The sequence below is a fragment of the Sciurus carolinensis genome, chromosome 3 (assembly GCF_902686445.1).
Source record: "Sciurus carolinensis chromosome 3, mSciCar1.2, whole genome shotgun sequence".
NCBI classification, from domain to species: domain Eukaryota; kingdom Metazoa; phylum Chordata; class Mammalia; order Rodentia; family Sciuridae; genus Sciurus; species Sciurus carolinensis.
In genome coordinates, this window is record NC_062215.1 from 144,378,214 (window position 1) to 144,391,353 (window position 13,140).

General features: G+C 30.4%; 1 protein-coding gene across 1 annotated transcript in view; it reads right to left on the reverse strand.

The window, feature by feature from the left end:
• Window positions 1-13,140, reverse strand: part of Pgap1 (post-GPI attachment to proteins inositol deacylase 1) — a 76,032-nt gene that overhangs the window by 20,189 nt on the left and 42,703 nt on the right. Inside the window, exons 13-20 of the mRNA XM_047544779.1 lie at window positions 12,256-12,333; window positions 8,560-8,635; window positions 6,773-6,846; window positions 6,620-6,671; window positions 6,083-6,149; window positions 5,516-5,624; window positions 4,043-4,081; window positions 398-491 (exon numbers count right to left, since the gene is read on the reverse strand). Coding sequence (XP_047400735.1) covers window positions 398-491; window positions 4,043-4,081; window positions 5,516-5,624; window positions 6,083-6,149; window positions 6,620-6,671; window positions 6,773-6,846; window positions 8,560-8,635; window positions 12,256-12,333 — 589 coding nt within the window. The remainder of the gene's footprint in view (window positions 1-397; window positions 492-4,042; window positions 4,082-5,515; window positions 5,625-6,082; window positions 6,150-6,619; window positions 6,672-6,772; window positions 6,847-8,559; window positions 8,636-12,255; window positions 12,334-13,140) is intronic.

Below are 13,140 nucleotides of genomic sequence, written 5' to 3' on the forward strand. Positions count from 1 at the left end.
TATTATATGATTATTATTATATGCAAATTCACTTATTTTAAAAAGTTAAATGTTCAGACTCAAATTTATTTTTTTCATTAAAAAGTTATACAAAAGTGAGAGGCTAAGAGAATATTAGTAAATTGCAGACCTCAGAACCAGAAACTGGAGGTCTCTAGACTAGTTGCCCCAAACTAGTTTGGAATTGGTGGTTAATAGAAGTAAAATAAAATAAAATAAATCACACACTATTTTAGTTTCCAAGAACAGCAGTATCTACTACTATTCGACTATTTCTAAAAACTTCCTTATTATATTTCCTAATTCAACATAATTGAATTAAATGTACACATGGAACTAATAGTTGTTCCACTAATGTTCATAACAAAACAACTTTAAAAATTATAAACATTTTTACCTGTTGAGAAAAGAGAGTATAACTGTCCTCCATAAGCAAGAAGGATACTAGATATAACGTAAGCAGGAAGAGCTCCACCATGAAATCTAACTACCTAGAAAACAGGTAAATCAAATGGACAATTTTTGAATATTCATGTTAATGAAATAAATGGACTTTAACACAAAATAAAAAAATTTTTAAGCACACACAAAAAGTTTATTCTTTATAGTTTTTCTGACATGGCCACAAAGGTATTTCCAGTAACAAGTATCAAAAACTCTAAGTAAAATAAATGCTAATAACATAGAGCATAAAAATATCTTAATTTTTCAAAGGCATAATTGACTGGTATATGCTAAAACCTTTTCTTCAAAGCATGTTTATCAAGCATTTACTATGTTCCAGGCATGATACTAAACATCTTTATATATATTATCTCATATCTTCCTCCCCCAAATCCTTTCAGGTAGTTCTTTTCCCTATTTTATAGGTGAAGAAATCTAGGCATGAGGAGCCCAACTACCTTGCACAATTACAAATGCCAAGGGTAAGTTACTTCCCCCTTCTCTATGTGCTTATCAGTAAGATAGGAAAAAATAATAGTACTTACAGGCGATTATTAAGATTAAACATGCTCATTGTGTAAAGCATTTAAAATATTAACTTTCATGATAACTATAAGATAACATTAGTTATAATTATTAACCTTTAATGGTCTTCATTATCTTGGAAATTCAGTAAAACCATAATTTAAACTCATAAAGTTCATAATCATTATGTTACAGTGCCTCAAGTCAGTTGATCTAATCTGTATAAAACATATCTATAATAAAAACAAAAATGTTAAGTTCTTTGTTTTTTAACATTAAATTTTTAAAGAAAATTCAGCATGATCTTAATCCACAGAATTTTTTAGAATATGTATCAACTCCCTTGGTAATCTGATGAAATAAATCTATGAAAGTACAAGATTACCCAATATGTTGCAAAAAATTTCAGAAAGTTCAGGGTCTACTTTAAGTCCCTTCATGGACTCCCAGGTTGAAAAAAGATTAGAAAAATTCAAAAAATTTGCATCCTACACTCAGGATTTATAGTTTATAAGCTTCAGGTGGAAGGAAAGGAAAGTTAAAAAAAAGGGAAAAGTCCATTTTTCTATCTATTGCTAAATGAAACTCACTGCCTGATAATGATACACTAAGAAACATATAGCATAATTAAATTATCAACATTAAACAGGCTAGTAGGCTCATGAGCCAGACCTCCAGATTTAGATTCTAGCTTTCTGTCACTAGTTTTGTGTCATTGGGCAAGTTACTTTGCCCTATCTTTCTATGACCTCATCAGTAAAATGAGATAAACATCATTTATCTCATAGAAGTGTAAGGCTTAAAAGTGTTTGCATCTGTTTAAAACATCTGGAATAGTAACTGGCACACGGTTAAGAGACTGAAAATATAAGCTGTGATTATTAACCATTAACACCCTTAACTGTCTTTAGAATTCTGGGACAAATCTGGCACAGAGTATATGTTAATATTTATATATTAAACATATAATTTTTCTTATTGACAAAGGTACTTGTTATAAGTAATAAGTATTCTCCTGGGCTATGGATACAGCTGTGTACATAAGGTGTGACTAAATCAACAATCATAAACTGGCCTTCATGGGCTATAGTCAAACTGTAGAGCTGCTTCATTTGGCTTAGTATTTAGCACGATATTTCTTTAAACTTTGAATTAGATAACAACATTGAAGAAAATTAAAAGATTTCACCTAAAAAAATCCAGATTTCAGTTTCTGTTAACATATAAATATTAAGCAACACTGGTTTTCCTTCCTACACTGAAATGATTTACTAGAGTTTATGAAATTTGCTTGGCAAAGTAACTTCCAATTTACGTTTTTGTCCTCTTTCTTCCTAAGAATAGATTAAAAAACACGAATGTATTTTTTTCTCTTTATTTTCCCAGAAACAATTTTGTGAAAAATTATTTAAAGGTTAAATAGTCTCCCAAGTGGTCTCTCTCTATTTCCTTTGCTCAGTTTCCTGTGACTATATCAGCAACATTGTTTTTAAATAATATGCACTGTTAAAAAAAGAATAAGATATATTAGACAACTTAAAGTCATTATTCTACCAACCACAAAATGAAATTTTAAACAAGCAAGAAGGAAGAACATGTTATATTTTTCAGTAATTTTAGGATTCAACTGCCGTTCTTTGACACTTAATTTAAGAAGTACCTTCTTCTGATCCTGTGTAACCAGTGCTTCCTTGCTTTTTAGGAAGATTTCTACATCTAAATAAAAATAGTGTGTCTTTTTTTGGTATACAATCATGCTTAGTTACAGCATACCAAGTTAACTTGACTTTTTGTGTAACTAATTTGAATTATGGGCCACGGGGATGATAAGCATAAGAGAGCATGTGTTATCTTCACCATAAACCACTGTGCACAGTAACATGCCTTCTGGACATGCTAAAAATATAAAGGCATGAACTCATCCCCTCTATCACAAGCAATAATTTTTCTTCAATGCCCTTTAACTTTTTAGAATACCAACCACCCTCGATGCTATTTTTCAACTTATACTAACATTTAATGTTCCCTTTATAATTTAGTACACTTTTTTATTATTATTATTTTTCACTTAGCTTTTATTTTTTTACAGACTGCATTTTGATTCATTGTACACAAATGGGGTTCATCATTTCGTTTTATGGTTGTACACAATGTAGATTCATATCATTCATGTATTCATACATGTACACAGGGTAATGATGTCTGTCTCACATTTTTTATGTATTTACTCAGAATTTATTTATGTTCACAAATTTAACAATAGTTATAATATAGCTCTAAGTGATTGTAAGGATCAAATGAGATAATGCATATAAAATGTTCCTAATTTAATTTTTATTTGTGATTTTTATAATTACAGTATTATAACTTTAAAAAAAGGAAAAAATTCTACTATGCTTGTATTGCAAAACACAACTAGTCAAAAAATAAAAGCTACAATAAAATTTTACTGAATTTTAAAATCATATAATTTTCCTGTCTAATCAATATTAACTTATTTATGTCCAGGTTACACAATTCTGCAAATTATAATGCTACTGAATAATAATATCTATAGTTCTATTGCCTACTTACTTTTGTAACATTATTTGCAAATTAACTTTAACATTTATCTTTAATAAAATTTAGTTTTAGCTTTTACAAACTGAGCATTCACAATATAAAAAGTTCTTTGAAAGTGTTCACTTAAATGACAAACCCTACTTTATTGTACTATGAATTATAGCATAGTATGACAAATATGAAAGTCTTAACATGACATTCATTTAGGCAAATATATTAATTTGTTTGAGAATCAGGTATCAGCCCTTATTTTTAGGACAGATCAAATATGAAAGGATCACCTTAGAGTAAGAGTTGGCCAACTCTGGACTGAAGGTCAAGAATGGTTTTTAGATTTTATTAAAGTGGAAGAATGAAGAAAAAAGGAGAAAGAAGAAACAAGTAGCTAAAGCAGTGGCAGCAGCCAGAGATTGTAGTCTGTTAAGTTACTGATTTTACAGAAAAAGATTATAATCCTTATGATATCTACTCACAAGGCAATAAATAATCAAGCAACTGAAATCTCTCTTACCTGTCCAAGTATTTGTGAAAAGGATGTCTTAACGGTCACCTAGTTTAAAACAGTTATTTAAAAAGAGGTTATTGACCCTGGATTCTTCTAGTTCAATTTTATTAAACCATGTATTTCTACACATCTCTAAGTATAATAATTTCTATAGTAATAAACCTAACAGCACAAGAGATCTTGAAGAATCTTCTGAACCACCTTTAAAGTTGAACAAAATGTAGTTTCATCATTGAGTGTATTTTCCAGTGTTCTAATTCTTCAACAATTAGAGCAACGCTATGGTATGTATGCTAACTGTTTACTAACTAGATTATTTAATTAACCAGAATGCTATTAACAGATCATGCTGGTTAAAAGAATTTAAGCCAAAATAACATTTGAAAAAGAAATTAAACCTTAATAATCCTACCATAAAATAAAATATTCATCCTTATTAGTTCTACCATAAATAATCATTTTTTAAAGAAAATTAAGAAGTCTGGGAAAAGGAGATAAATCTTCCTTAGGGAAATTATGAATGTTTTGTCCACATCTGACCTTGGTGAAAATATGTAATTGACAAAATCATGGATATTTTGAAAGCACGCAGTATTTGGAGTCAAACTGACAGCACAATTCTTACTATCACTTCAGTATTAGAAACATAAACATGCAAGTTTAAAATCATAGCCCTGCAAGATACTTTATTGTTAGAAATGTAAGATATCAAAGCATCCATAAGTTCTATGAAATACAGAATAATCCATAATACAGGTCCAAATAAAATTTAGTTGTGGGAATAGATTGTATTACTTTGAAAATATGTATTCTAGCTCACCTTAAGAAAGTTCTAATAAAGAATTCAACAACTTAGCTTGAAGCTGAGTAGAAATAAGCCATGTACCAGAAGCCTGTGATGTACTACCATTAAAATGTGTGTTTTAACCCCTTAAATGTGGAATCCTTGGAACCTGGTATGTTCTCACTTGGTCATGAAATCTACAAATAAATGAATATTCTATTTTTCTTCTTTTAGGAGAAAGTGACTTTGGTAACAAACATAATAGGTATTAAATTACACATATAAATGGCTTGACAGAGCTTAAGTCAATGAAAAGAAGATCCTTAAGCTAATCTGGTAAAGTTAAAAACCAATAAACATCATGTCAATTACAATACTAAAGCCATGTCAGCTTCCAATTGAAGCTGATTCTTCAATTTACAAGTCTGAACTTTGGGCATTCAAATTTAGAAGGTTAATCTGCAGTTTTAATTTTTGTTTTATTTTTCTATTACTTTACAAGATACATATATTTTCAAATGATCCAGCTAAGGAAATACTGAGGTATTGCAAACAGGAAAAATATTAACATATTTCAAAAGTCTACATCTTATATTTATTCACTTCCACACTACCATGTATCTGCAATTAATATAAAACAATTTCTATGTTACTCTATAACTAGATCTTAAAGATTATACAAATATGCAACTTACCTCATACTGACAATCTGAAGATGTGTACATTTTTAATAGTGCCACATGGCTGTCATTTTCTGGTTGAGCAATATGAAGTTTCAGAGAAATTTCTGTGTTAGATGGGACCCTGAAGAGATAACTTAAATATCAATACTCAAGTACAACATGCTGGTACTTGACTTAGCCATAGCTAAGTCAGTCCTCACCACAATACAATGAAATAATGTAGAGGAAGCCAGATGACAGACACATTAATACAGATGAGCACTTTTCAGTCACATTACCATTGTTTGAACATTCCTTCTCTACGACTCAGGAATTGAAGGAGTGTGGAAAGGTGTTCATGTTTCAAGCTACTAAGGTTTAAGTTCTATGTCATTTAATAAGACAGTTATTTTAATACATTAAATTAGATATATAAATAGATACAATTAATTTAACATTAAATTGAGGCATGATGCTACATAAAGACTATAAGCATTTTAATAAGAGGCACTTTCATAATTCATATGATTAAAAAAAACTAAACTATGCAGAATATCTATTTTATTAAAGCCACCAAAGTTTAAAGTAAATTCTACATACTGTGCAATGGTTAGTGAATCTTCATAAGACCAGGGAATATGAAGTTTATAGATACTAGTTATTTCTTCTGTTAAAACACAAAGGAAAGATGTATTATTCACCATATTTTACCCTAACTTTTACACAAGCTACTATAATACCAAACAAATTACACAACTGTCCAGTTCATAACAAAAAAATCAGTAATGGTTACACGGCATAAGAAATTATGAATTCTTAAATGCATTCATTATAAGAGGTATTAAAGCATATAGACAATACTAAGAGACTGGAAAAATATTAAGCAGCCAAATCTGAATTACTACTATAATAAGGCATAAAGACATACTGAAACATGAAGATAATTTACTGTTAAGAAAGGGTGTATGCTAAATCCTTGGAAAATATAAACATCTTTTCTCTTTTTTTTTTTACTTCATATTAAAATATATGAAAGAAAAAGACATGAAGAAGTATGACAGAAAATTCAAGTGAAGACTTATTGACTCTTCAACTGTCAATACTATTTTCTACATAGTTTTCAGAAAATACAATTACCTTTGACTCCTGAGCACTTGCTTATCACGTTGATTTTAAAAGCTTGGTATATCTAATAGAGTTTGACCACAAAAACAAAAAGCAAAAATTTATTTATTTGTTTATCTAAACAGTAAAGTAAAATCAAATCCTTGTTGTAGTCAGGATAATTACCTGTCCAAAGTTCAGAAGCTCTATATTATAGTATAGGCCACTTGTATTTAAAACCACTTTCCTTGAAGATAATCCTGTTGAATTAAAAGTAGTATTAGAGTATTAAAGAATTTTTGAAAATATGCTGATTGTTTAAATAATAATAATACAATGAAAACAGTTTGGATATTAAAAAGTAGTTTACAGGTTCTCACTTCTGGTATGGAGGAGTCAACTCCTAAAAATCCAATCCCCCTGCAATAAACACTGGACAAAACAGTACTTGCAACAACTTTCAATTACATTACTGTGCTTTTATAAAGTCAAGTATTTATTTCTAATTGCAGAAAGATATGGTTTCTTTGCAGATGTTTTATTTTATAAGCTTGCTATCTTTAATGATACAGGTAATCTGGAGTTGTCATTTCTGTATTTTTCTGAGAATTTTTGCACTCCCAAAAAAAGAATGTGTGGGGAGAAAGGGATAAAAACAAGGGAAGTTTCCTATCTTAAGTAACACAGATTTTTTTAATGTAAAAAAGCTCCTAATATTCAAAGCTGAACAACTTGAGCAGAACAATACACAATGATAATGGACTATATACAGACCAATAGTAAGATAAAAACTCAGGAGGTCATTTTGACAAAAAGAAAAACTGAACAAATATGTGGAAGAGTAGTATTAAATTCTCAGTAAGAATTTAATAAATTCTGTCTTTCTGTAGACTATCAGAGTAATACTTACCAAAGTCTAGATGAATCAAAAGATGCTAAAATTAGTGAGTTATTTTGAAGGAAACAGGATATTTACAGATTCTCTAAACATTTCTCCAAGATATTTATTAGTAACAAAATAAAAAGCCATAATTTCACAGTGGAGAAATGTGGCAGGCACCACCTTAATCAAGAGATCAAGGTTAACATCACTGGTAATTATGTATATGTTAATATCATATCCTGATGTGACACACTGAGAAATGCACATCCCATCTGTGATATTCTTGGCAAAAATGCATAAACTCAATCTAATAATCAGAAATCATTAGACAAATCCAAACTGAAGTATACTCTACAAAATAATTGACCAGTACTCTTCAAAGGTTTTTAAAGTTAAGTAAGACAAGGAAAAACTAAAACTATCACATATTATTATAGGAGACTAAGGAGACATGACAACAGAATGCAATGTGGGCAACTGAAAAGGGAAGACATCAGCAGAAAAAATGATTAAAAAAAAAAAAAACAAACAAACAAAAACCAAAGACTGCACTTTAGTTTATATTACTGAACAAATGCTGATTTCTTAGTTTTAAAAATTGTATTATTTTTATGTAAGAGGTCAACATTAGGGAAGGGTGGGTTAAGAATATAGAGGAACTCTGCACTCTTTTCTAACTTTTCTATACATCTAGAATTATTTCAACATAAAGCTTAAAAGAACAGAGAATTCTTGAAACCTTTATAAGGTAGATAGCATAGATAGCAATTTTTACCTTATAATAAGAATTTTATGAAATGGCCAGTAGTTAGTATAAATTTCGCATAAGTAAACATACACCCACACACCTACAAATATATATAATTATAAACATTTTTCTTTTAAAATTGAGTCTTATAAGATGACTGCTGGCCCTGTATTAAATGAGAATCAAACCACTGAACTACATCATATAGTTATTTCAAGACCTATACTTAAAATATTGTATTTAATGTTAGTAGGCTCTACTTTATTACTAACCAGCAAACTGAATCAGCACTCTGTTAAAAATTAAAGCAATTCTTCTGAATTCTAAAAAGAACGTACTTACCAAAGGAAAAAAGATGAGTTACAGGAAGCTGTATGGATCTTGTCTCCTTTTTAAAGAACTCACAATCTACAACAAACTGAAATATAAAAATTGATTTATTAGAAAAGTAGAATTAAATTCATAGTAAAATGCCATGTTGTTTGAATGGAAATAGAAGACTATAATCTCAGCTTTGGTGAAAATATCAGTAATCACGTATAACTGTCTCTACTTAGGTGCCAAGAATTCCTCAGGGAGAAATACTATGCTGTAAAAACTTAATAAACAAGCTTAACTTAATTAAACAAGTTAATTTAAATTATTAGTGGATCATTTCTATAATTCATAGAACAGATTCAACAGATTCATAGCAATGTTTTCTTATAATTTTAGATATTTGTAGAAGGTCATTAAAGGATTGACCAAAGATTCATAATTCAATATTAAAGATTGAGATAATACATGTATGATTACTTTCCTAGTTAAAAGGAACATATAATTTTGTTACACATTATTTTTAAAATATCCTACTTTTATTATGTATCTGTTGTCTAATTAGACTACACAAGGCTTTTGAAGATTGCCATTCACAGATTATTTAAGTTATAGTACACAGAAAAAGGCATATAATGGTTTATGAAAAAGAAATGCTTTTCAAACAAGGAAACTTAAAGTGTAACATCTGCACCATTACAATTTTTGTAGGAACAACATTTCTGTTTTATAATATTTCCAATACCACGTTAAGAAACTCTATTCTCAATTATCTGCAAGAGGAAATGTTTCTGGCAAAATTTCAAGTTCAGTCATGCATGGAGGTGCAGGCCTGTGATCCTAGCACTGGGAAGGCTGTGGTGGATCAATTGAGGTCAGGAGATCATGACCAGCCTGGTTAATGATACCCCAGCTCAAAAAAAAAAAAAAAAAAAAAAAAAACTAGTGCAAGTTCATCAAAATAATCTCCACAATGTAATCAAATTATTTTAGTCATTGGAACTGAAGAAAAAATTAACACCTATCTGTAGATAGCCAGCAGTCTGCCATCTACAAAAAAGCAGAGAAGGACAGTGGGATCTAACCTAGGCTTTTCAGACAACTCAACCTTGGATGGAGCAATGTTTGCCTCTTAAGTAGATTTTGGATCTTTTCTGAAAGTGAAAAACAGATGAGGGAAACTGCTATTGAACTGTAGAACACACGTGGGGAAAAAAGAAAAACTTGTTAAGGGCTTTTGTTTTTAATTTCTCAGAAGGCAAAAAGAACAAAGACATTTTCACTACAGAAAGCAGCTGTTAAAAGACTGCAGAAATCATTTATTGAACAGGATTATTCGTTATGTTTTTACTAAGTGCTTTTGGGTGAGTCATTACCTGAGACAAGGAAGTAGTTTTTATATGCAAATGCAATCACTTTGTACAGGAATTTAAAACACATACATTTTATTACTGCTTTAAAATTTTGGCTATACCTTTAGTGTTGCATAATGGAATAAATCCTTACCCAAGAAAGAGAGAATTCAAAGGTCTCTAAACATCTAATAGGTTTAATTATCTTGTTTTCTGTCATCAAAAATGCAGATAATTGCACATTTGTAAATTCAAAAACATTAAGAAATGGGTTGTCTCAAACTTTTTCACCCTGTATATTTGAACATGTGTAACCTTATAATGATAATGCTTGCAGATATGTAAACATTATGAAAGATCTAAGTTATCATCTTAGTGAGACAAGGTAGTGCAACAGTAAAGATAGCAGTATTACTTTCCAAAGAGCACTAAGACATGTTACATATTTATTAGGTTGCAAAGACTGTATATTTGTAGAAAGGCTTGCTAATTTCTTGTCATAATCAGGGAGGGCCTTTTGAAGTTTGGGAAAGATGTTAGACTCATTTAAAACCAACTTACCTGATAGAAAAACCCCTAAAGAGAGCTTTTAGTATTGAAGATGCTGAATTACCTCTCACTTGAGCTAAGCAAAACAAAACAATGAATCCATTATAAGGTACTTGTGAGATTCAATCTTTGAGATGACTCCCAACTACATCCCCCTTTTTATTTCCCTATTTCTTTTAAATTTTCCTAATTATTTTGCCCATAAATCTCATGAACTTTCTCATTCAAGAAATATTTTTTAGGGGCCTCTATGTGGTAGTCATTAAAGGTTGAGAATACAAAGTAGAGTAAAACTTATCTGGTTGTTACTCTCAGAGTTTACAATATGGTAATGGCAATAAGGACATAAAAATTATAATTTAATGTTATAAACTATTCAAATAAGTTATAAACAGAGTATCATGGGAGTAAAACATTATTAGAGGAGACTAGAAAAGGAAAAGAGGAACAGGACACCAAGGTTGGATCTTGAAGGATAAGTCTGCTGGGTAAAATGGGCAAAGAGGAGAACAGGGAGTTCTCTTTACCTTCTTTCCTCCCCACTAATTCTCAAAATCAACATCCTTTTATTTATGCTCACTTCCCTAGTACAAGCCCACATAATTCCTTATGAAGTATTTTGTCTTCCTATTTCTGATCCATCCTATGCCATAAACAGATTAATCTTCCAAAATAAATTCTCTCTGATCCCATTACTACTATGATGAAAAACCTTAGAGCTTCCTACTGACTGCTGAATTCTACAAAGTCCTGAATGTTTCAAACAAAGCCTCCACAATACCACCAAGAACTACTTTTCCAGACTTTTCTCCCACATATCCCTGATGGTCTTTCTTTTAAAATTATGTACTTATTCACTGTTTCCCAAATATATACTATGCTTTCACACCTCTATGCTTTGCTCTCACTGTTCTTATGCCTTAAAGTGCTATCCATTACAACTTTCTGCAGTGATGAGTTTCTGGAATATGGCTAGTACAACTAAGGAACTAAATTTTAAATTTTATTTAATTTTAGTTTATGTTTAAATAGCCACATATGTTAGTGATTTTTTTTTAATTGACAAATAGGGGTAGAATGTTTACCCTACCTATAAAAATCTTAACTATCCTTTAGGACATTTTAAATGCCACTCCAATATAAAGCCTTTTTTTTTTTTTTGTACTGGGAATTGAAAACAGGGGCAGTTTACCACTGAGCTACAACTCAGCCCTATTTTTTCATATTTATATTTATTATTTTTAGACAGAGTCTTGCTAAGTTGCTTAGGGTCTCGCTAAGTTGCTGAAACTGGCTTGGAATTTGCAATCCTCCTGCCTCAGCCTCCTGAGTTGCTGGGATTAGAGGCATGTACTGGAATACCTGGCTTAAAGCCACTATTGATTCCTTCAATCAGATCTCTCTTCCTTTTACACTTTTCATGGACTTGCTATATTCTAATTTGCATTATATATATTTGTGTATTTCTTTTTGTTTTTTTTTTTTACTGCTCTCCTATCCAGTAGGGTTGACAAATGAGTGTAATCTGTGTATCTCCTATAATTCTTGTTAGTATTGAACATAAAAAGGCATTTACTAAATAACAGATTTTTAAGACTGAGGGATAAATGGGAACTAGTTCTCACTTGGAACAAAGGGACTTGGGTTTATTCTGCTTAGTTCAAGTTGCAGCAGATCATCCTAATAAATTAATAGTCTAAAGTAGAGCACCAAACTGACCATTGTTTTAGATACACACTATATAGAAGAATTCATCAAAAAAAAAATTTAAAATTTAGCATAGATATCCCCAATCTGATAACAACCTTGATCCACTTGTTACCTTACTTCCATGAATAGATGGTACATAAACAACAAGATGAGACAAAGATGGATAGTCTTGAAGTCTTAATGTCAGAGACTAAAAAAAAAAGATAAAAAGCTGTTTTTATTTCTTAGGTAGAGATTAAAGTATGCTAAAATAAAGATAAATTACAAACACTTATTTCTCAAATAGTGAAAAAAACATTGCATAGAGTCATAGAATATGTGCTTAGCATATATGAGAGCCCTGGGTTGGATTCCTAGCCACACACACATATACACACACGCGCACACTTCAAATTTATGTTCCATACTTCATAATATGCCCATGTTTACATTTTCAGGTAAATAATTAAATTTACAGAAAGTCAGATTCTTAATAATTATGTTCAATATGGACCACTCAAAATATTCCTTGACATATCCCTTCATGTAAGACAAATGTCACTTAAAACACATTATTTTATAATACACTATATACTATATATACTGTATTTTATATCATTATTTTCAGGATTGGTTTTTTTTTTTGTAATCTGGCTATGTGTCACAGATGGCATTACAGATGGTATTTTTCTCCACATTTTGGTAGGACATGACAAAGAAGACTCAGTAGTTGATTAATGGATGCCAAGTATGATAGACAACTTTTACAATTTAATTTCAAATGTTTCTCACTGAGTTTAGGTAGTAAAGAGTATTTGCTTAGTGGTATATATGAACATCATCTCCTGAAATTTATTTCAAAATAACAAACACACAATATGGCTAATAATGTACCCCACTAAAGGGAAGAATTATATTTCTCAAAATTAAGACCAGATTCTATCACCCATATTTTGAGGAATGAATAGGGAGGAGATTGGTCTAGTCAATAAAATAAAAGCCTCCCAATAAAGTTTTT